Here is a 24,756-nt window from a genome sequence, read left to right as displayed (position 1 = left end):
GAAATGTATCACATTTCCCAGTTTGTATGAACCTTTCATAAGTGTTGACTGGCAGAATTATTTACTATTTTGGTTAAACTATTTCTAAAGTTTTTCCCCTTTATGTTTTTTTCTTTTAATATGAGGCACAACATTTGTTTATTATATAATCTTTTTTTTAAAACACAGGAATAATTCCCATTATATTTAACAAAACAAATGTAAAATAAGCGAACTTAGTCTAAAACCCTAAAGCTTTTTTCATACAGTGGATGCGGGAAGAAATGTAATGATTTTATAAATGAACGATGACAAAATTATGTAAGTCCTTTCCATGAAATTATTTTGTACACAATAAATATATATTATATAACTTATGTTATAACATTTGTCTATTTATTTGCTTATATAAATAAGCAAAAAAAAGGTTGAATGTTAAGGAAAACATGCATTTGTAGTTGTTTAAGTCGGTTATTGATAATAACCTCTGATTGACCTCTACTTTGAATCTCATTTTAAAATAATAGTTTTTCATTTGAGAGCAATATTGGATATTCTAACACAGTTATGCATAAACATAATTATATGGACAGTTTCAATGGAATTGTTTTGCTATAGGCAACAGAATAGATCAATGTTTACTTCCTGTCAGCTGATTTATTCTGAGACTTCAAGTACATTGCAACAACTGTAGGAAAACAGGAAAAAAAAAGTGGGAACATATTAGACAATTATTACGTTTAAAAGTGTACAGTTTCCTAAATGAATATCGCAGTAATAAGACAGTGAAGTGGACACGCCTACTACAGTTACATATGTATGACGCCATCCAAAACGTCACATCCAAAACATGGCAGCTCTCTTGAAACGGCTGCACCACATCTCGCTCCACGTTTCTAACGCGGAAAAAGTAGCTGGCGACCTTGTTTCTAAATTCAAGTTTAGTTTGTTTGCCACCAGACTTACGGACACGTCCAGGCAGCTTGCTTTCAGAAAAGGAGCGGCTGTTTTCATCGTGAATGAGAGACAAAACCAGAGCGGTGTGAGTTTGAATGAAGAGCTACGCCTTACAGATGCATTTGATCTACACCCGGTCAACGTGGGGAAAAACGACCGGGATAACTCTATAAAATGTCTGTACGATGTCAGCCCACATTACCCGGTGGATTCTGTGAGCAATGTGTGTTTCGAGGTGGAGGATGTGGAAAGGTCATTCAGTACTCTTCGCAATCTGGGCTGCAATTTCATGGTGCCCCCCACGACAGTTCAGGACGAGAGGGGTCCTGTCACATACTCTGTGGTTAAATCTATTGTGGGCAATGTGTGCCACACACTTATTGACAGGACTAAATACAAGGGGAGCTTCCTGCCAGGCTTTGATGTCATTGAAAAGGACTGCTTGCCAGAGGAGGACCTGTCTTGTCCAATCACACATTTTGATCACATAACTTATGTCTGTCCCAAGAAATCAACCCACCAGGTCATGAGCTGGTATGAGAAGCTCTTTGGTTTCCAGAGGTTTTTCATTAAAAGGTGAGCATTCAAGACATACTATACTGCTGTGTTATATATGTTTGAGTAAGAAAGTAAGAAGTAATACATAGTACTGTGCTTCTGAGTAGTGATGAAGATGTGGATGAAGGTTTTGTAGTGAACCACAAGGACGTTGGACTACGCCTTACCGCCATGGAGTACTGGAAATGCAGCGAAGCAGGTATCACTCTCCCCTCGGTGGACAAAAAAGAGCCTGACTGCAAGTTCGTCATTGCAGAATCACTGCCCGGACAAGGTAATAATATTATTATCTTCAATTAATTGAATTCTACTATAATTTCTAAGATTAAAACACCTGCATTACTGTTTGCTTGTACCTTTTTCAGGCAAGAATCAGGTTGACACCTTCTTGGAGCAGCATGGGGCCCCTGGGATCCAGCACATTGGGCTGTACACAAAGGACATTGTTTCCAGTGCACAGGCAATGGCTCATGCTGGGGTCCAGTTCTTCTCCCCTCCTGATGCCTACTACACGGAGGTAGGGCTGCTCGATTATGGCAAAAATCATAATCACGATTATTTTGGTCAATAATTGATATCATGATTATTAAATACGATTATTCATTGACTTTGAAAACATCCATGTATTGAACTTTAAAACAAATACAAATAACAATTTGAACAGTCTCTTTTTAACTGTTGATTACCCTGAACATATAATCCAACTGAAAAACCAATACTAAAATAAATGATACATATATATTTAAATAAATAATATCAAAAATAATAAATACCAAGCTACTAAACATATATAAATATGATAAATACAAATAAATTAGATCAAATATGTTGCAGTGCACTGTCACAACCTAGCAAAGCAAAATAATCGTTTTCTTCGATTATGTTGTTTTCGTAATTGTGGCAGGCCAAAATCGTAATTGCGATTTAAAATACGATAAATTGCAGAGCCCTACACGGAGGTATGACTGACTTTTACAGAACTGCACAATCCCATATTTGCCATAACAAAATAAGCTAATGCTGACATGATAAATGCAAGAAATTGGCCACGTTTTATTCAACAAGTCGGAAAATTATAATGTTGTAATCAAATAAAAATTACACACACACAAGATAGTTTAAGGTGGCCTTTAAAATATTAATTTGCAGAGCGGTACCGGCTTATACATTTGCAACTCTAACATTTAAACACACCTAGTCCAATTTTTAAAGCACCAATAACCGGCAGCATACCCTTTTACCAGTAGACAGCAGGTTTAGAGATTAGAATGTTGGTAGTCTTCAACATCTTTAAGTCCGACTGCAAGCCTGACTTTGAATAATAGTAAATACAAATTGTTTATCTGGGTTTATCTGTGGGGTTTCTGTTTGATTTTCCTACTTGGTGTTTTTTTAAAAGCACTTTCTGATTATCGCTTTTTTTGTAATGGACTGTAACATATACTGGTTATATTTGCATATTTGTCATCTTCTATGCTAGTTATCAACTGCTCTACATATCTTGTGTGGTGTGACAGGTTGGAAAACAGCAGGAGATTGAGGAGGCGGGTCACAGTCCCCAGTTGCTGGCGCAGAATGGCATTCTACTGGACACGGACCTGTGCCAGGATCCCTTACCACAGACAACATCCAGTGAGAAGAAAAGGTGAGAGGCCATCTTGCTACTCTAAATAGCCCATGCATCACATTTTAAGTAATTTCTTGTAGACATTATCAGGTCAACAAGGTCATTTTTCAGTATCTTCGGTGACCCAGTGAAACAGGTTGTCCTTACCTTGGTTTTTTCTGTTTCCAGACACCTCCTCCAGCTGTTCACCAAGCCACTCTTTACAGAGGATACCTTCTTTCTCGAGCTGATAGAGAGAAGAGGGGCCACAGGTTTTGGCGAGGGGAACATCAGGGCCCTGTGGAGGTCGGTGCAGGCGCACATGGAGAATCAAACAGTGGATTCTCAAGGAGAGGGATCCAAAAAAACGATGCAATCTGGCCAGTATTAGTGAACGTAAATGTTTTTTAAAGGGATTTATTTATCTGCTGTTTTTGAAAAAATCTATGTGAGAGCACATATTTGGGGAAAGAATATGCGGAACGTAAAAAATATGTAATATATTTGTAGTTTTCTTTTTATTTCAGTTTATGAATCGGTTACTCACGTTACACATTGCACTGATAACAAGTACAATATTTTGTATTGATATTTATCTTTGAACATGACTGTACTGTTTAAAAAAACGGCACTATGAACAAAATGATACAAAAACAGATTGTACACATCTACTTGAAATTTTCCCAAAAAATACACTTCCTGCAGCGGTAAAAAAAAAAAATGTTTTTACTCTGTTAAAGGAAATCAACCGACTGATTTCACAGCAACTGTTCGTCAATAAATCTGTTACTCACAGAGTAGTGAAGACCAATTACCGTCCCCAAGATAATGTGCTCTTTGTTACTTAGAATGCGGTCGGGCCACATTTCAGAAAAAGAGCTCTTCAAATGTCCTAGGTCTTAGGTAAACACCAGTGAGCAGAAAGTGTGTGCTTATGCATAGTACTGGAACAATTGTATTCATTATTTTATTTTTTTACAGCTGTACTAACAATCCATGAATGTAATATACATTACATTGTTGTGCCGCTAGTTAGGTTTAAGTAAAAGATCAAGATACATAATAACTTTATTTATATAGCACCTTTCATACAGGGGATTGCAGTTCAAAGTGCTTTACACTGAATTAGCTTTATGAATTAGCATCTCTGCATCATTTTGACTTATGAATGGTTACATCTTAACATGAAAGTTATATTGTAAATACAATATTAACAGGATTTTTATATAATATGTAAATGCGTTGATAATAGTTCTATGATTTAAGAATAATGTTATACACTTACAGTGGCAATTGTAATTATTTAGATTTTTTTCTTCTTTTTTTTTAAACGCCATGCTGCATATTGCTAAGAATAATGTTTTCAAATGCAGGACTTGATGTTTTCACTGTGGTATTGCTAGTTTTTGTTTTTCTTTAATGTGTACACTTGGCATACTCTGGTCTTTCCAAGAGGCAGATACATAAATAAAGAACTGCTTTTCTGTGATTTTATTTACGTTTAATAACATTTTGTTTATTTGACACTAGTTTTATGTGCTTAATTTCCTGCTTTTAGTTAATATCATTCTCTGTTTACATTTATTTCAGGTTTTATTTGAAAGCACTTTGTGAATAAGCTTGAAATGTGCTATAAAATAAAGTGTATTATTCTATCATAATCACTTCTGCTATTGTTCATATAAACAGACTGAATAATGACCACTTTATTATTAAGTTCACCTAACATCCTACATGTTCCCACATACAGAATTCAAAGTGTGTGTTGTGAATGGCAAAACCATTTGTAAAAAGTTGGCTGATCTGAGATAATAAGTTACGTTATTTCATAATTTAAACATCAAATGACTATGACTAATCAATTAAACGTAGCTCAACGTCTCTCTTTCTGAATGCCTCGTCCACACAGTCACTCATGATGAACCATTACTGGAAGAACAGCTGCAGAGCTTTTAGCGATGTGCATGCTTTGGCAAAAACACTGATTTAGAGCTTCTTAGAAGGCATCTCCAAACCCACAGGGATGTGCCAGTTCAATTAACTTGGCTATAAACATTATAGGCGAGGATTAGAGGGCAAGATGAGAAGCAATGAAATTGAAATGGGGTTCCATGAAAGCCATATGCTCTCTTTGTGTGACTGTAGTTACACTATCCCCCACTGAGACAAAAGAGTGCATGTACTTCTGCATTTTGACAAGTGGTGTCAGTGTTTTTCTTCTTCTCAAGTGTCATCCTCTGTCAAACGAAAGTCTTTCTAAGCAGACTGTGTAGTTGGGACTGTGCTCACTAATAAAAGTTTATGGTTTCTAGGAATAACAAACTAAAAACACTGCATAGATGTACTTCCAATTCAGCCTTGGAACTAATGTGTGGCACAGTTTGAACATAGTTAAACGTTTTAACTGCATCTGTTTGAAATTCTGAAAGAAAACTTAAATGATCAAATTGAGAATTTGTCAGGCATGGAAAGGATTATCTGTTCATTAAAGTTGAGAGGCCAAGGCTCCTGTAACAGGAGTCCTTTAGCCATCTGTCTGAGGCCAGTGTGAACCACAGATGGCATACAGCATGCTGCATGGGGTCCAGTACTGGGAGTTGGAAGCTGTCTCCCTTTTCCATTTACTGTTCACCATATGCTAGCTACAGTCACAAAGTCAAATAAAAATAACCAAAACACCAAAAGCAAGTGCTGTTAATTCACAAACATTTAGAAACTATTATTTTTCAGTTCAGTATGATTGGTGCATACTGCCCCCTATGGTTTTGCCATTCACAACACACACTGCCAAACTTGTTGATTTGCAGGACTCCTAATTCTTACAATGATCTGATTCAGTCGTCTGTTTTTCATCTGTGCATACACATCATGCAACATGTGCATTGCTTTGCTTAAAAGCTCATGTTGAAGACTGCTAAGGAAGAGTTTTTTGTAAAAAAACAAAGATGTGTCACCCCCAAACCCCTCTGTGCCCTTCAACACAAAAGGCAGACAGTCTAAAACCGAGGAGTACAGTCCGACAGTCTGGAGAGATTAGTGGCACACAACAGATGTTACTCCTTGATTAACAATAGTGTGTGCCAGGGGTGAGCCTTAGCTCCCCACCCCTCAGAGGCCCCCACAAATAAATTAACTAACTTCATGTGATGTGATAGGATAGGAATACTAAATTGTTGAGCTTTTTACTAGTGCAGCGTTTGGCAACGGTACAATAATATCCAGCTGCTTCCCTTTTGTGCAGTAATTGTCATGGGCTTATGTCAATTTTCGGAGGTTCATCAAGTTTAACGCTTTTTTGCCTCCAGCTGTCAGTGACACACAAAGTAAACAGTGTCCACACACATAGAAAGGTAAACAAATAAAAAGCAATCACATGTGAACAAGCCATATTGGAAAGGGTGGTGTTGCAAGATAATAAAGAAGATAGAAAAGTAAATACTGGTTTAACTATTCAGGACTGCTAAAACATGTTCAAATGAGGAAAGGAAATCAGAACATTATACAGGCCTGGCTTTCAAAGACCAGTTTAGTCCTGATAGTGCTATAATGCAGTTGACCATATACACCTGTTTCATATTATGAATAGAGACAGCTTAACCTGTATGGTTTAATAATAGCAAAGTACATGATAAAGCCAGAGGACAACATGTGTTGGTAATAACTGTATTTATTTAGGACAAACCCTTATTATACAGGAAGTTTTACGACGGGGAACTGTCTATGTATACATTATATCAAACATCTTCCTCTTTAAGTCACACACAGTTGGCAGGTTACCATGTTACACCGTATATTGTGAAAGTGCCTTGTCTATGCTCAGCTCAAACTCTGATTACTTTTCATTACTAGAGGGTGGATCAGACCACTAGTTTTAGGAGCAGGGGCGTTAGTGTAACAACACGTTTAAAATAGATTATCGTTTTACTTCCTAAAACCAGAAGTTTTGACGGATGCTTAAAACTTTCGAATAGCACAAATAATGAACAAGGAAACTTAAAGATTTAGTGGCACAAATAACTTATCGGACACCCCTCTCCCGTGTCAAAAGTGGTATGGCTCGTGTATGTTGTCACTGCCTCATTAGCGTGCAATGTTGGACAGTAGTGCACTAGGGCAATGTTGTAGTTTGCAGGAGCTGCCTGGAGCAGGACGTGAAGTGAACTGCTCGTCTTGCTTCCTGCCTGACGCCTTGTTTTAGTTTTCTGCTAAAACAAAACTCAACATGCTCCAGAGAAACTAACCAGCTGCCCGGTGCTGTTTGGGATACGAGGCGCTCACCGTGATGCTTGTGAGTGGTACTTTTTGGTCAAATAATAAAGTTCCTATGCTAGCTAATTTAGGAACTGTATCTGGTTTGTAAAGTGTGATGCTCCCTTGTGATTTAAAAGTGTGACTTTTACACGAAAAGTTATTTTTATGCTGACAAATTGAAAAGCGACGAGATAAAAAGTAGTCGAAACTTAACATAGCTGCAAGTAGTTAGCTTAGCAACTTTTCCTCATGTACAACCTTTACCATGTCCCTTTTGTCTTGTCTGGGATCTTAATGATAGGAATTCAGCTTAAAATTAATATTTGTCGCGTTTTCCTACTTGTTATAATGTGTGTATTACCATTCATAGATTGTTAAAGTCATAATGCGATTGGGGTATGAGGGACGGTTAATAACACAAGTGTCAATACGTGTGGGTGAAGCTCAGACATGTCCATACATATTCAGTGTGTTCAAATCAAATGATCCCTGGTCTCATCCATTTTCTGTCTTTATGTAAACTCAGAAAGTATGCTTAATTTGTTTGACATCTGAAAGTCAATTTGAACTCAATCTGATTATTTGTTGGCAAGAGTTGCATGAAGTTTGTAAAGAGATATAAGTGTACAGCATTCAAAAGGTAATTTAACTATCAAACTGGGTTTTCACTCACACATGGCAAGATAGGCTGCACATGTGTCATATGTTTTTTATAGATTTGTATAAAAGCTACAGGGCCTTTATATTTGACACCACATTATTTATCATTTGGGACTCCCTCAGGACACTTTTCTTGTATGTTACAGTTTTTCGCATTGCAGTGGAATGTTGTTGTCTTACCCTTATCTAGCCAACCTTCCCCTTAGGTATGAACACAGACTTGGCTGACATGCAATCCAACCGATTCTGCAATTTAAGTGGGATCATAAACACTAGAGTTAAAGTTGTTGTTAAACTGGAACTTCTCAGTGTCCCATGGCAATACATATGACTGCTAATGTTTATAAGTGGCTTCAACATACATTTATTATAGGTTTTAAGAAGAATAAAGAGGATAACAACTTTAAAAGTACAGATGCGCCATTTTACTTTTTTCAGCATGTGCATTTCATATTTTATCATCTGTTGCTCGTGGCCTTTCTGTCGAGTTCAAAATCCTGTTTGCTCTGTAGCCTGTGTGTAACATTCTGTGAGCTCCCGTCACACCAATTTCTTTGCCAAACTCATTTCCCTTTCATGAGGGATTTTGGAAAAGGGGTTTGAGAGGGACTGTTTGTGCTGGTTACTTGGACAAGCTCATTTTTCAGGGCCTTTTCTTGTGAAACTGAGAGCCATCCACCTGGAGGGTTGGCAAGCTCATCTGAAAAACAGTTGAACACTTTTTAGCTCAAGTACGAAAGAGGCTGCTTCTAAGAGCTTGCAGATGATTAATTTGTCCGTGTCCATGTCACTGAAAACATGTTAACACAATGTTAATGCTCTTCAAGATCCTGTTGTGTAATGCCACTGTTATTGCATTAATCAATCACAATCTGGAAAATAGTTAATGCCTTGGCTTTCTCATGTTGTTTCATGTATCTGGTCAGTTGAAATGCAGAGTGGGGGATGGATAAATTCCTGCATGGTAAACTCAAGCGTGCTCTTTCCCCTCTGCTCTTAACTTTGATTGAAAGTTAATAGGGCTGCCTCCACTAGATATGATTTATTCTCATGTGGGTTTATTAACATGCAGTGTTATTCTGCTGTGATAACATAGGAGTGTTGTGTGTCTTACCCTTTGTAATTAAGAGACTTTGCTAGACCTCACATTCAAGTTGACAACATTTCTCTCCAACTTGGACAGGTTTGTTGAAAGCCTCGATTACAGAGCTCAACAAAGCTGTTGTTCTGGACAAATGTATACAGTGCAAGTGATTATGTATGAGATGATTAAACAGCAGGCTTGCTTTAAAACGTAGGCCTCCTTGGCTGCCATGCATAGCCATGCTGAGCCTTTGTGTTTATGGTAAGTGGGCAGCTGCATGCTTGTGAGACCTTGGCTGTACCCCAGGCCCTCAACAGAGCCTGATAACTACTATTGAAGGCTCCCAGCTATGCTCATTTCTGACTATTCACTCACTGCTTTAAATGTAGAGTGTGCCTCCTGTTTGACATAGCCTAATGTCTGTGAACATGCAGACAGCTGGGGGCTAGCCTCCACCTTACAATGAGTTTCATACATTTCTTTCAGTCAGTCAGCCGTGGCAAAGCTTGGTGGCACCTGCCCTTTGTGGCACTTAATTAATGACGGCACCAACAAAGAAAGTTTAGGGTTTCAAAAACCTCACATTTTCACAGTGGAAATTATGCACAGTGCCGCACAAAGAAAGAAGAACTGGTTTGCCAATTTGTCAGTTGATTATCCAGTCTTCATGGGTCCTGCATGTCTGTCTGCCTTTTTATTATATGCTCTGAAAACACACCCAGCTTTATTACACGAGGAACTGTTCAAACATGAGTCCAAACACATATTCTGTACAAGCCATCAAAGCTAAGAACTAGCAACCTTTGGAGAAATAAGCTGATTGTCTCCCAGGAAATCTTTCTGTGGGAGGGGACAGCTAAGATTTTACCCAGCATTCCTTTGACAAGTGGCATGGTGATGAAGAGCAGCACAAATCCCTCAGTTAGGTTTCCAGTCGGGCCGTCTCAGGTGCTCAGCAGATGCTCGGGTTACAGAGAGAGGGCCACAATCCAGGAATTGTTGAGAGCAGGACACATATCCGGCTGCCAATTTATGCAGGAATATCTAAGGAAGATGTCTGAAAATTCAAAGAGTTATTTAAGTCTTTATGTTAAGCTTTTACACAGAATAAAGCCTCATTCAACATTTTAAACACATCCTGGGAATAGATTGTTCACAAATGCGTTCCTCGGTAGCCAATACAAGGTGCAACAATGCTTTCCAGCGTGTTGTTTTCCACCAGCTGTCCAAGTGCTATAACATGGATTAGTATTAGCTCTAATTGTCAGTCAGACACAAAGCTGCCAAATCCTTATGTAATGTTGGCCTAACCTTTGGGATTACAGTCCGAGCAATGTATGGAAAAGCTGCTCTAATTGGGGAGACAGAGCTTTCATGGGTGACTACAGTTTAGACCCTTATTTTAAAGGCTATGTTGACAGTCTTACTAGACTCGACCGCCATTTGTAAGTCTTAGAAAATTGCCATTTAAAATATACTACTCTTCTGTCTTATTCTATACAGAAAATAGATCAGGGTCTGTTCAGGATCTGAAAGTTAACCTGACTCTAAAGCAGGCCTCCGTTTTATAGCCGACCCTCTCACCACTGCGGTTTCCTCCCCTCTCCTATCTATCGCTTCTTTAGGCCGCGTGATGGTTTGCTATTTCTGACACGACAAAGTAGAGATGGTTGAAAGGCTTGTGGTGACCACAAAGGAAGTGTGGGGAGCCATCAGCTCGCCCAATGCAGCTTTTTGTTGACTTTTAGGAAGGCTGCTGTCACTGCAGACCTGTTTGCGTGTGATGGAAAGCCTTTTCTAAGAGCGACGTTCTTCCCCTTCTCAGAGATTAGACTAGTCAGTTGTCATGTGTGTTGCTGCCCTGACCCAGATAAAGAGTTATCGGCCTGCAGAAGCATAGAGACACCCAACCGATTCCAAATAGTGGTCGCATCGTTCCATCCATCCATCCATCCATCCATCTTCTCCCGCTTATCCGTGGTCGGGTCGCGGAGGTAGCAGTTCCAGCAGAGAGCCCCAAACTTTCTTTTCCCTGGCCACATCCACCAGCTCTGACTGGGGGATCCCAAGGCGCTCCCAGGCCAGCGAAGAGATATAATCCCTCCACCTGGTCCTAGGTCTACCCCTTGGTCTCTTCCCAGCTGGACGTGCCTGGAACACCTCCCTAGGGAGGCGCCCAGGTGGCATCCTAACTAGGTGCCCGAACCACCTCAACTGGCTCCTTTCGACGCGAAGGAGGAGCGGTTCAACTCCGAGTCCCTCCCGGATGACCGAACTTCTCACCTTATCCCTAAGGGAGACACCAGCCACCCTGCGGAGAAAACCCATCTCGGCCGCTTGTACCCGCGATCTCGTTCTTTCGGTCATGACCCATCCTTCATGACCATAGGTGAGGGTAGGAACTAAAATGGCGCGGTAGACAGAGAGCTTTGCCTTCTGGCTCAGCTCCCTTTTCGTCACAACGGTGCGGTAAAGCGACTGCAGTACCGCTCCCGCTGCTCCGATTCTCCGACCCATCTCACGCTCCATTGTTCCCTCACTCGAGAACAAGACCCCGAGATACTCCTTCACTTGGTACTCATTCACTACTTGGAGTGGACAGTCCATCGGTTTCCTGCTGAGAACCATGGCCTGAGATTTGGAGGTGCTGATCCTCATCCCAGCCGCTTCACACTCGGCTGCGAACCGATCCAGTGAGTGCTGAAGGTCGCAGACCGATGAAGCCATCAGAACCACATCATCTGCAAAAAGCAGTGGTGCAATCCTTAGTCCACCAAACTGCAGACCCATCCCCCACGACTGCGCCTCGAAATCCGATCCATGTATATTACAAACAGGATTGGTGACAAAACGCAGCCCTAGCGGAGGCCAACCCTCACCTGAAATGGGTCAGACTTACTGCCGAGGACCCGGACACAGCCCTCGCTTTGGGAGTACAGAGATTGGATGGCCCTGAGTAGAGACCCCCTCACCCCATACTCCCGCAGCACCTCCCACAGTGACTCCCTGGGAACCCGGTCATACGTCTTCTCCAAGTCTACAAAACACATGTAGACTGGATGAGCGTACTCCCAGGCCCCCTCCAGGATCCTTGCGAGAGTAAAAAGCTGATCCGTCGTTCCACGACCAGGACGGAATCCGCATTGTTCCTCCTCAATCTGAGGGTTCGACAATCGACCTGACCCTCCTTTCGATTACCTTAGAGTAAACTTTCCCGGGGAGGCTGAGTAGTGTGATGCCTCTGTAATTGGCACACACCCTCTGATTCCCCTTTTTGAAAAGGGGAACCATCACCCCGGTCTGCCACTCCTTCGGTACTGTTTCCGACTTCCACGCAACGTTGATGAGACGTGTCAACCATGACAGTCCCTCAACACCCAGAGCCTTCAGCATTTCTGGGCGGATCTCATCCACCCCCAGGGCTTTGCCACTGTGGAGTTGTTTGACTACCTCAGTGACCTCCCCCCGGGAGATTGGTGTCGATTCCCCGTCATACTCCAGCTCTGCCTCTAACATAGAGGGCGGAGTTGTCGGGTTCAGGAATTCCTCAAAAGTGCTCCTTCCAACGCCCTAACACTCCATCAGTTGAGGTCAACAACGTCCAATCCTTACTGTACACAGCTTGGATGGTTCCCTGCTTCCCCCTCCTGAGGTGTCGGACAGTTTTCCAGAACAACTTTGGTGCCGCCCGAAAGTCCTTTTCCATGTCTTCTCCGAACTTTTCCCACACCCGCTGCTTTGGCTCGGCCACGGCTGAGGCTGCTGCCCTTCGGGCCTGTCGGTACCTTGCAACTAGTGCTGTGTACCTGGACTCACATTCAGGTTCAGGTCCGGACTCAAGTCCAGAGGTTCAGGTTCAGGTCCGGACTTATAAGTCCGGACTTGTGTCAAGTTGTGTGAGTAACTAAAGTGAACTTATTGTGAGCTAATTATCAATTGAAAATAAACTCATAATCAACTCAAATTCAAACTCGTCAGGTTTATTGTGCCCCCTTCCAACTTGTGTCTACACCATGTCTTTTCTAGAATTCTACATGTGTTACTAACTACACAACACAACTACATACATAATGATGTACATACAAGACTCAATATGCAAGAGTACAAGTCTATGTGTTCTTGTTCAAGAACAACAGCATATTGACATTGTCTGGGTGAAGTGTTGCTCTTTCGGCAGACACTATATCACCATACATACAAAGGAGTTAGCTTAGCTACACTACCATATATGGCAACCAGTATCCCACGCTGTCAGTGTCCACTATGTCTAAGCCAGTTTCCCTTGACGTCACAAAGATCTCGCGAGCAGTTGCGATATTTTGCGAGACTTCGTGGGCTCAGTAATGGCCGCCATATCAAAAGCCAAAACAATGTTTTTCGTCTTTTCTCAGCGCAAATTTCTCGATCTATGGAAGGTTTTAGATGGTTGAGAACAAAAAGGAGAATATACGTAAGTACCGGTTCCCGACGTTCCGGTTTTAACCGGACTTGAACCGAAACTTTTTACAAGTCCAGTACCGGTTCGGCGTACCGGTACGCAGCACTACTTGCAACTGCCTCGGGAGTCCTCCGGGATAAAAAATCCCTGAAGGCCTCCTTCTTCAGTCGGACGGCTTCCCTTACCACCGGTATCCACCAGGAGGTTCGAGGGTTACCGCCCCTTGAGGCACCTAGGACCTTGAGACCACAGCTCCCCGCCTCGGCTTCGGCAATAGAGGCTTTGAACACCGACCACTCTGGTTCAATGTCCCCAACCTCCACAGGAATGCCAGAAAAGCTCCGCCGGAGGTGTGAGTTGAAGGCCTCCTGAACTTGGGCCTCCTCCAGACGTTCCCAGTTCACCCGAACTACACGTTTGGGCTTACCAGGTCTATCCAGAGGCTTTCCCCGCCACTCGACCCAACTCACCACCAGATGGTGATCAGTTGACAACTCCGCCCCTCTCTTTACCCGAGTGTCCAAAACATACGGCCTCAGGTCTGATGATACGATAACGAAATCGATCATGGACCTTCTGCCTAGGGTGCTCTGGTACCACGTACACTTATGAGCATCCTTATGTTCGAACATGGTGTTTGTTATGGCCAATCCATGACTAGCACAGAAGTCCAGTAACAAACCACCACTCCGGTTCAGATCAGGGGGGCCGTTCCTCCCAATCACTCCCCTCCAAGTGTCTCCATCATTGCCCACATGTGCGTTGAAGTCTCCCAGCAAGATTAAAAAGTCCCATACAGGACTCTTTCCAGGGTCTCCAAGAAGGCCGTATACTCTAAACTGCTGTTAGGTGCATAAGCACACACAACAGTCAGAGTTTTCCCCCCCATAACCCGCAGGCGTAGGGAGGCGAACCTCTCGTCCACTGGGGTAAACTCCAACAACGAAACACCCAACCGGGGACTTGTGAGTATTTAATAGATTGTAGCTTCATTTGTATCTTTGAACATAGCAGTGCACCCAAAAGGCGAGTGCATTGGATGTATCCATTAAGCATTTGAAGTCATGCCTTGGTAAATGGTGTCTTTACGAGGAGCGGACAGCCTTTGGCAGCACTTCTCAAACATCTATTTTTTTTTTTCACAAGTTTTAAAAGGCTGTGGGGCTAGGTTAGGCTTTATAATTGTGTGTTCAAATTATGTCATAGAGCTGAGGAAAGTTTATAATTAGGTTATAAACCTCGCCCATTTAAAGCACTTAGATTTATGGGGATGAAAAGATGATGAATAGTGGGGATTCTGCGTGGATGTTGTTTACAGTTTAGAGTCCAAAGTGTCAGGCTAAAGTCAAGACATTTTCCATTTTCTAAGGAAGGAAAACATCATTCGTTATTTGGGTAAACATCATGTTGAAGAGCTTTTTCTAGTCTTTGCCAATATCATTTCTTTAGGAGTCTTTTTTTCTCTCTGTGTCATTGCCATCTGCATCCTTTAGCAGGCCATTAATGGTTATATATAAAAAAAGAACTCCTTTACCCCAAGAATGTCCTTATTTATCTCTACTGTGAAACACAGATCTGTGTCCCGACCTTTTCCATCTCCGAGCTTTGATCTGCTCTTTTCTCTTCACACAAGGCAGCAAGTTAAAGCTGCCACTTCCTTGAACTTGTAGAACTCTGCTCAAACATCCTTTTGTTTAAGTTGTTTTCCTGACGTGATAAGTGTTAGTAATGGAAATCATATGCTGAAATGCAAACACCAGCTCCAGTATTCTGGCTCCCTCAGGGTCTTGTGATGCTGCCTCCCTCCACTCCCCTGCACACACACATACACACTCCACCCCACCACCCGCACCTCTGATGTCGCCTCTTTTGTTTCCCACGGTGTCTCATCTTCTGCACAGAGCACTCTTTTGTTTCACGTACACCATCTCTTTTTCCTTCCCCCTTTGTCATTCAAACAGACGCACTCTGACCTTGTGGGCATCATACGTCCATCTTGTGTCAACTGCACTTTGCTTCAATCCCCTACCTTATGTCGCCTCAAGTGGAAGTGATCTAGTGGTAGTAAAAATCCTCGATTTACATGTGTGGCTAATCATCCGCGTACTGTAACCGCGGTGCAGCACTAATGCGAAGAGGGTTGTTTTGATAACTGCAAGGTCAGCTATTCCCAGCCAGCCCCTGAGGATTCAATTACACAACTTTGACTTTGCTCTATTCCTCTGTGGGCTCCAGTGTGGAACACTTTGAGGAAACTCACTCTCTCAGACAGAACAATAGATAAAGTTTGGACTTTGGTGACACTGCGGAGAGATCATGTGGAAGTGAAAGTGCTGTGCAATTTCAATTGACAGACTACCACACATGGCGACATAGGCGACACCTTTGTCCTGTTTGCTCGCTCACTTGAAAAGTGTAGAAGCTTGTCAAACCACTGACCTCCCTTCAATTTCCACCTTTCACTGAAGTACATGTTGAACAGGTTTGCAAGAGTGCCAGTTGAACAATTATAGTAACCTCAAAATGCAAACAAATGAGGCGCTTATGCTTTGAATGTGCCTGAGAACTGCAATAGAACTACACCTTAAAAAGTCCTTTGAGTATCAAATTGTCAATTCCTGATGGCTTGACAGGTGGCTCTGAAAAGTGTATAACTCGTTCCTTAAGGGAGGAAGATAGATATAGACAGCTTGGATTTACAGTTAGTTGAATGTCATAGCAAATGTTCCAACCATTCCTGCTGCATAGTCCTCCTTTTGAAGATAATGACTTTGGTCACTATTGCCAACGATGAAGGCAACCGACTGTTGTTTCAGAACATGTTTGATCCAGAAAAGAAACACTTGAGTTGATTATTAGTGTTAGAGAACATTGCGTTTGCTATCCATTGACAGTGTTTTATAGCCTCCACTAAGGGGGATTTGTTCTCCTCAATCCAGCTAGATTGCTCTCTGTTTATATGCTCGACAGAATGTAGGAAATGTTCTGAATTGTAATCCTGTGCTCGTCTTCGTTTGTCTGCTCAGGATTGGGCCGAGGAGTGAAGCACATTCCTGAAGGAGTCGAGGACTGCTGTCTTAAGCTTATGAGAAAACAGCCTGCTCACACCATGCCCGTCAAGATGGCCGCCAGCTTTTCTTGCCCTCACTGGAACGACTTGGGACAAGGATGTGTGTTGCCATGGTGATCATTTTCAAGAAAACACTGGAAAAGAAGGGTGCTGACGATGTAACATCCAAAAGTACAGATTTGGGCCCGGTGAGAATTTATTTTTGACTTTTGTAAGCAATTTTAAGTGAAATGTGTCATTTTATGTTTTTATGTTGCCTTGCCAACAGGCATCGACTGTACTCGTCAACAGAGCGAGTGTCAAGGTGTTGCTCTAAATTAGGAAATTCTTACTGGCAAGTCATAGCTACACAGCAGGTTTATGGCTGATGAAATGTTCCTATTTTGACAGGTTTCATTAAGCTTACATAAGACTTTTAGCTTCCCCTTAGTCCTATTTGTTGGAACATTCACTTTTGTTGGAACATTCACTAGTGTTGCCTGACTAAATGTCAGGAAGTGATGTCAATACCATGTGGATGTTGAAGATTGGGATTTGGGATGTTTTTGTAACAATTACTGGTAATTATAGTAGCTGTCCACTGTTATCACCAGGACCATCGTCATCTGAATTTCAATCCCCCTTGTTCCATTTACTTCTCTCAAAATGACAATGGAGTATTTTAGTTCTATTTGGCTGAGCAACTCTGACTCATGTTCTAATCAGCATCTGTGCAATAGAAACCTTCTCTGTGGCAGCATAGAGTGAAATAGTCCCCCCACCAATGTGGACTGAGTTTGCCCTCTCAGCCACGTGAAAATAAGTCATCATGCTCTGAGGCTGCGTGTCAATCAAAAGCCTTTATGGTGGAACCCGCCCTCTCATGATGGGTCACACTTAGTCATTGTTTCGCAACGTGAAAACATTTACTTTTTTTATTAAACATACATTTGAACTTGGAAATAGATGTTACACTTTTTTTTTTAATTTGTAGATTTTATTAGCTTGTTAATGTTAGAACTTCCTGTACTTTTTTTGCAAACCTATTTATGTGACTTTCTGGTTTCCTGCGAGCTGACAGTGAATCTCTCTTGCAGTTCCAATCACAGACCATGAGCCAGGGGACTGCCCTTTTCTCTTGTGGACTCATGGGTAAGAGTTTGCCATCTTTTAAATCAATATACACATTCACACATACTTGCCGTTACAAACTGGACATGACGAGTAAATGTGTACTTATGTGGCAGCAGTTGTTTCGAGGGGCATTTCTGAGAAATAATTGGCAGAACGGCAGCATGCTGGTCTCTGCTGCATCTGGCGGACGGTCACACTGCATTATGTGAAACATGTCTGACAGGTGTTCCTGCCAAGATGAATGTGTGTTAACGACAATGTGTTTGCTGTTTATGATAAGGCCCTCCTTCATGCTTTTAAGCTGATGTTGTACGCAAGTTGAACTACAAAGTTGATTTAACATGCCCTATGAGTAAGAGCCTTTACAATCTTTGTATTGTAGGATTAAATAGTATTCTGTCCTTGCAGTAACTTGGCATAGAGTGTGTAACATTGGCAGTGAACACGGCAGCACCAGTAGGTGTTGTTAACACTGCCCTTTGTTCTTCCTCCTGCCCGGGTACTGTAGATGGTATTTTGGGGATTTTATCTCCACAGCAGAAGAATATAACTTTTGCATACCAGGAGTGGGCAGTGGCCTCAACATTTAGTATCCGACTCAGAGTTGACTGACCAATTCAGTTGGCTGACCCATTCAGCAATTCAGGGAGTTCCTGTTGGTAGAATAACAGGTGCTTTCCAAGCATGACGATCAGTAATGGCAGATAGTGAGCTGGTCTATTCAGGGACCTTGCTGATCTCAACAAGAAAAAAAAGAGTGATTAGCTTTGGTCAGAATTTTTATGATGGGTTATTGACATTTTATCACGCCGTGCTCCAGCAGAGATGAGGTTTGATATCGAGTCAGTTAGACATTGAACTCTGCTCCCTTTTCCCAATTAGCTGTGATTACACACTGACAATACAGCAGTGCCCTGAGGACAGGACTATTGGTAGTGCCAGTTACACACTGCAGTGAGTAGTGAAAATGTAAAGTACACATGCTGGGAACAGTGCGCTGACCCAGACTAGGGCAGGGTCATGGATGTTCTCCATGTTGAGGTCGCCACTTGACCTCATGATTGTAGATCCTCGACACTAAAACTGTTTTTTTAGGGCAGTTGCTTCATGAAAATCAAGACCTTATATATAACCATGTATGATGTACCAAAATCTCAGTGTTGATATGCAAACATAAAAGATTAAACATGAGGTTTTATATAGTGGTCAACATTTGAGTTTTCTATATTTTGTCCATCTCTTTTTTTTTAAATAAAGTATCTGGTCTTTTGTTGCAGAGTCGAGCCGGTGGCGTGAGCTGAGTCATAGCTGTGCCATACAGCAGAGGCCGGTGGGGACCAGCCTGGAGAGCCTGTGGGACGTCCTGCCTGAGGTGCACAAGAGTTCCGCCCACTGGGATTGGGATGTGGGCTCCACTTCGACCACAATCACCAGCTTGTTGCATGACCTCAGCCTTACTGAGGCAGCGTCCTCGCACATCACCGCCCCCCCCAGCAAGCGGCAGTGCCGGTCCCTGTCTTGCTCCGATGAGCTCGGTGGTTGCCGCTCGACCTGGCGCCCTCAGGGCTCTCGTGTGTGGACGACGGTGGAGAAGAGGCGGTGCCACAGCGGGGGAAGCGTCCAGCGGGTGGGGAACGCTCATCTGGGCTTCCCGGCCATGCAGCGCAGCTCCAGCTTCAGCCTGCCCGCCCGCTGCAACACCCTGGAGCTGCCCTGCTTCACCCAGCTCCCCTCTGCCTTCAGCAGCCTGACGCCTTCCTCCTCCACCATCCTGCTCCCCGAGCCCCCGGCACAGCCCCTCTACCTCTCACATGAACAAATCTGCCTCCTCGAGCCTCGTGGACCCACGCCAACCAGCTCAACTGACTCTACCCCAGAGCTGGAGCGCCGTGGTGGGCAGGGGGGTCTGGCCCGGAGTCGCTCACAGCCATGTGTCCTTAATGACAAGAAGATTGGTGTGAAGCGTAGACGACCAGCTGACACGCATAAACAGAGGCCTTCTTTGGACCTGGCTAAGATGACGCAGGTTGGTATTTTTAAGAGTTTGTATTGACAAACAAAGTAATAGTTGGCATCATATTTCATCAGGGTAATATACTCTTATAATAAATATTGCAATCTCTGCCAGTAGGTTGTTAAATATTAGGAGTACACCTCCTGTTTAACATCAATTACATTTTAAACTGCTTATTTTAATATTGCAACTCTCCTTTTATGTGCTCCAAAAGATCAGTGTCAAAAGAGACGAGACCCTCAGGAAATAGTGGTGCCAGCTGGAGGCTCTGTGAGCTCCATCAATCTTGCTAACATTAGCACGTTATACTACGCTGTTGTGGCAACTTGCTCCTTCCGTGTTGGATAAACAAACGCTTCAAACTGAGGTCACGCCATTGTGTCTGTTCTCCCTCAGCACACCTCAAAGTGTTTCTGCAGGCATCGTCATTATATGCAGGCCTGTTCTGGGTCACATTCCATTATGTGGCTTCATATTTTGCCCTCACAGAAATGGAAAGCACCAAGCATACAGTGCATTTTTAAAATGCTTTCTGGGATAGAGGTGATTTGATCAAAGCAGGAATTAAGAGGTCACTCAGATGATCACGAGTTTGTATTCATAGACGACTTTATGTAACTACTAACTGGATATGATCCATTTCTGAAATCAGACCCGTTTCAACAGACAGTCGGTTTCATCTGCCCATCCTGGCATAAATCTGTCCCTTTGCCCCACAAGCACATAGTTAAGTTTCACACGTACGTCGATTGGTGGATCATAAACACAGAGCTGGACTTGGCCCCTGTGAGAAAGTCACCCAGAGTTCAGCAGTCTTAACAACAGCGCCGCTGTGACACGACCAGCAGACGCCACACACACTCCAAACAGGAACGAGGTCAGCGCGGAGAAAAGAGCCTAAGGCGAGGCAACTAACAATATTTTCACAGAGAAACGTCAGGGTGCTGAGATTGTTAGCTTAGCAGCTTTCCTGCTGTTTGTGCATTGTGTTCTCTGTTCCTCTATTTAAAAGGAACGGCTGCATCATATCTCTCTAAGGATAACTTCTCATGTTACTCTGGTAAAGGGGCTAGCCCAGGTGAAAAAGGCTTCCAGATATGTTGAACCAGTTATACAACTAAAAGAATGCTGTTATGGCTACAAAAAAAATCAACAAACAACTTTTTTAATGTTTGAAATCAATATCAAGGGATAATGCCTCAGCTTTGCCAGTTTGAGCTTCTCAAATGTGAGGACATGCTGCTTTTTTTTGGTTTTTGGTTAGCGAATTTAATATTTTCGATTTTTGGTGACTGTTGGTTGGACAAAAAAATGCTGCTGACAAAGTTGTTACCTAGCTGGGGCGCAACTTTCAATAATTTATAGACTAATCTAACTTGGACTGATATCAATGGTCGATGGACTGATAATTCAATCTAGAAGTCCGTTAAGTTTCTAAAATTCACAAAGAAAGAGAGGCTCACTTGTGATGACTAAAGTAGCTCGCACTAAACTCGAGGGCTTCCCATGCGTCACCATATCGGTAGTCAAAGTCACCTTACTATTCAATGACTGCTGAGTGTGTCTCTAAAGTATCCTCTCATCCCCCCCGCCACAGCGGTGTAGTTTACCCCGGGAGAAACTGCTACCCTCTGCGTGGCTCACTGCGGCTCCATGAATGTCAGGAAGTAGAGCAGCTGTGGCAGAGGTTATGGGGAGATGTGTGTTGGGTAAAGAGATATTGATTTCTGTAAATTCAGCTCAGAGGGGGGGGATCGCTGCCACAACCCGGGCCTCATGAGCTATTGATCAGCTCGTATTGACGGAGAGTCAAGGTCAGTATGGATGAGGAGTCTGCTCTCTTCTTCATTTCAGTCAAAGAGAGAGAAGGTGGATAATAGTAGCAGATAAAGTGGACACCAACAGCACTTATTCATGACCCGCATTGTAAAGTGGAGTAAGTTGTGTGAGGACACTGGGAAAGTCTTCTTCTGCAGAACATCTCTGGTGTAAGATAGAGCTGTACTGGGTTTAGTTAATGTAGACACATGTGTTTCGCCACAGTCCAGACGACTCGTAGGCTTATCAGTTGGGTCCCATGGCCTGGGCCAGAAATCTGACGGTGGAGACGGTGAAGTGCTAATGCAGAAAGAAAGCCATCTGACTCTGGCCTGGTGCTGACAAATGTACCCGCCTGACCAGAGCCAAGAAAAACAGCGGCACCCGTTTGATCTACCGCTTCCCCGTGCAGAGAGCTTTCCCATTGCTGTTGGGTCAAAGACTTGGATCCTAACTTAACACCGGTCAATGTAAACTAGGTCTTCAACTAACAATTGTCATCATTATCGTAACTAAAACTGCAGATTTATGGTTTGGTCTATGAGATGTTGGAAACTGTGATGGACATTTATCATCATTTTCTAAGGTCCAATGTGATATCTTTAAGTCTCTTGTCGTTCAAAACCTGAAAGTCTTCAGTTCAATATGATAGAAAACAAGAAAAGCAACACCGTATTTGAGAGACTGAAAAAGCACTTGGTGTTGCAGCTCTTATATAAACTGAATCCCTTCTGGCTTCTTAACACTTTTTTTTGGACACAATCATAACGTAGGCGATGACACTTTGTGCCCTTGGAGGATTGATTATTTGCAGGCGCAGTTCACAAGTGCCACACAGAGGTTTCACAGAGGCCCTATTCTCCTGTGTCCCTCTGCCCCAACACGACAGTGGTGAGGCAGCTGTCCTGTCCTCTCCACATTAGCTGTACAGATCGGATACGCCTCTGTCATAAAGCTTTCCCCTCCAGCACGCACAGCTGTCACAGGACTCGCCTGCAGCAGCGCTCACACATGTGGACTGGCCTAAGGACATTTTCAGGGTTCCCCACATGTATGCTGGCCTTTCACTAGAGCCGTACAATGGACACAGAGTCAAAAGGCCGACATGGGTGATGTCTGCCCTCTGGGTATCTGGCTACTTGTCGGATCTCAGATCCCATGGTCCAACCACCAGTTGCTCCTGTATGTAATGCAGGCTACATTTAAATCTTTTAACTTTTTCATACTACTGTGGTTTTTGCCCAGTGTCCAGCTCTGACCTCACTGACTCACCCACATACTGTATGAATACAGTTGAGCGATTGTTTCCATGGCTGTATGACTTAAGTGTTGTTTGGACATAAGTCATAGACCAAAAGGAAGGAAATGTTTTTAATTATCTCAGCAAATATGCCTCAAGCATACACTATGGGCTCATACTAGATCAAAGATCCAACATTTGTTTAAGTGTACGCTTGTGTCATTGAAAACAGGAACTTTATGATTCTCCAAAAATAAATATCTTTATTTACTTCCACAGAAACTTCGGAATTTCCACAGCCTTAGCTGCCCTGGCATCACCGGCGAAGACGTCTGCGAGACAAGCCAAGCCCCACCCCCTCTCAGGAGCACTGCTCAGGGCGACGACTCGTCAGCAAACAAACGCAACCTGGAGGACATTCAGCCTCGGACCAAAGAGGGCGAGATCACCGGGACTGTGCCTTCTGACCCCAACATCGAGGAGGTGGACTGGATGGCGGGGTCGACCAATGGGACGGACAGTGAGCCTCTGTGGGCGGAGCTGTGTAGCATGAGGAAGGACGTTTATCAGCTTGGAGGCGAGCTGGACATTGAGCAAATTGAGAGGAACTGAGCTGGACTGTCTTCCTCTTGGCGGACGTTAATTTAGGGGACAGAGCTTATCACAAGGTGGTACAGTAAACAGTACTGATAGTCTTAAGGACAAAGCAAGTGGAAAGCTAATGCAGTGACCGTTCCAGCACTTGTTTGTTTATTTTCTAAGGAGAGATTGGGGCTGAACACCCATTTTGGATGCTATGTGTAGTCAGAAGCTACTCCACCACTGTGGGTATCTCAACCGTGTCTCAGGAGAACAAAGAAGTCGAGGACGGAATCGGGTGGAGATAAAAGGACTGATAAATATAAAAATGACATTTTAATGTTGGCTCAAAGACTAGGGTTTTTAACATTTCTCTGTAACCCTGATTATCTTCATTGTACTGTTTGGAGAGAATTCACAGCAGGTTTGTATAAATTCTCTGCACTAGAAAGAGTGTCCGCTCCTCTGACGTCCTTCAATAGCACGCGACGGACAGACATGAAGACTACTTGGAGAGCGTCCATTAGTAAAGCCCCTTTCACTCTTACTGAGCAACAAGCTGCACGCACACATAATGTCAAGTATATTGAAGAGCTTAACATTTCACACGGTAACATCAGGCATCTCCGAGATCCTCCGTTTGTGTGAGAGAAACTTTGTGATGCTAATAGCGTTAATATTCTTTCTTTTTACGATTTGTAACTACAAAGTTATGTAAAACATGAGCATATTTCTATACAAATAAAACACAGTTCTAAATGTGTCATTTGTTATCACGTTATTTCAGCGTCTTTATTCACAAAATATCATGTGTGTTTAGACTGAATGCAAATGTAATTATTTTACTTTGAGGTATTTCTACTTTAGAATTGTTTTGTTACTTTAACTACATCAGTCATATGTGGGTGTGTCCACTACAGGAAACTAAACTATTAAACACATGCTAACATGTAAATGCATCTGTAATCATTTTAAATTAAAAAAAAAGAAATAGCACTGTCATACCTTTGTATGCATACATTGTTAATGCAAGACTAAATTGTGGTATGCTACTTTTATCCAAGTGAAGAATCTGATATAGAATTCCCCTGCTTCTATTAGTTGAGCACATGCATTAACAGGAAGGGCATTGTTGGAGACGTCTTTAATGCAACAATGCAGACTGACCCAATTAAGAAGCAGGAAAAGACAATCACGAGCGTAGTAGTGGCTCTACTGATGGGCCTGTGTTTGTGTGCTGAAGCGGGGAGTGAGTAGGGAGGACGCCAGGCAGGGGTGGGAAGTCCGGTCCCCGTTTCTTTCCTTTTTTTCTGTTTTTGATGGCGGGTGGAGTGGTGGAGCTGAGCGGCGGTTCACCCCAGAGACCTCCCTCTCCCTCCCTGCGCTGGG

The 24,756-nt window shown here is 42.9% G+C and overlaps 2 protein-coding genes across 3 annotated transcripts; both read left to right on the top strand.

The window, feature by feature from the left end:
- Positions 1–829: 829 nt before the first annotated feature.
- On the top strand, positions 830–4,589 carry hpdl (4-hydroxyphenylpyruvate dioxygenase-like; the record flags this gene model as incomplete). Of its 2 annotated transcripts, XM_079660004.1 has the most annotated exons (6): positions 830–1,021; positions 1,445–1,512; positions 1,602–1,768; positions 1,860–2,011; positions 3,012–3,139; positions 3,290–4,589. In XM_079660004.1, the coding sequence occupies 6 exons, from the start codon at positions 830–832 to the stop codon at positions 3,489–3,491; spliced, it is 909 nt and encodes a 302-aa protein (XP_079516130.1). In that variant the 3' UTR covers positions 3,492–4,589. The 2 variants fall into 2 exon arrangements, with proteins under 2 accessions (XP_079516130.1, XP_079516129.1); XM_079660003.1 differs by having other exon boundaries at positions 830–1,512.
- A 2,596-nt stretch (positions 4,590–7,185) lies between these two features.
- On the top strand, positions 7,186–24,130 carry fam53b (family with sequence similarity 53 member B). The gene is made up of 5 exons (XM_079657177.1): positions 7,186–7,388; positions 16,560–16,791; positions 17,680–17,734; positions 18,994–19,742; positions 23,068–24,130. Exons 2-5 carry the CDS (start codon positions 16,702–16,704, stop codon positions 23,398–23,400), a joined length of 1,227 nt encoding a protein of 408 aa, XP_079513303.1. The 5' UTR covers positions 7,186–7,388; positions 16,560–16,701; the 3' UTR covers positions 23,401–24,130.
- The last annotated feature ends 626 nt before the right edge of the window (positions 24,131–24,756 follow it).

Source organism: Notothenia rossii (genome assembly GCF_949606895.1).
Source record: "Notothenia rossii genome assembly, chromosome: 11".
In the NCBI taxonomy this organism is placed as follows: Eukaryota; Metazoa; Chordata; class Actinopteri; order Perciformes; family Nototheniidae; genus Notothenia; species Notothenia rossii.
Note: the sequence above shows the minus strand (reverse complement) of the source record. Positions and strands in the feature narration are given on the sequence as shown.

Excerpts from the sequence above, each read along its gene's own strand:
- fam53b (XM_079657177.1), top strand. The coding sequence starts at position 16,702 with ATGTGTGTTGCCATGGTGATCATTTTCAAGAAAACACTGGAAAAGAAG. Across the intron at positions 16,792-17,679 it reads AAAGTACAGATTTGGGCCCG|TTCCAATCACAGACCATGAG; the intron begins GTGAGAATTTAT and ends TCTCTCTTGCAG. Across the intron at positions 19,743-23,067 it reads ACCTGGCTAAGATGACGCAG|AAACTTCGGAATTTCCACAG; the intron begins GTTGGTATTTTT and ends TTACTTCCACAG.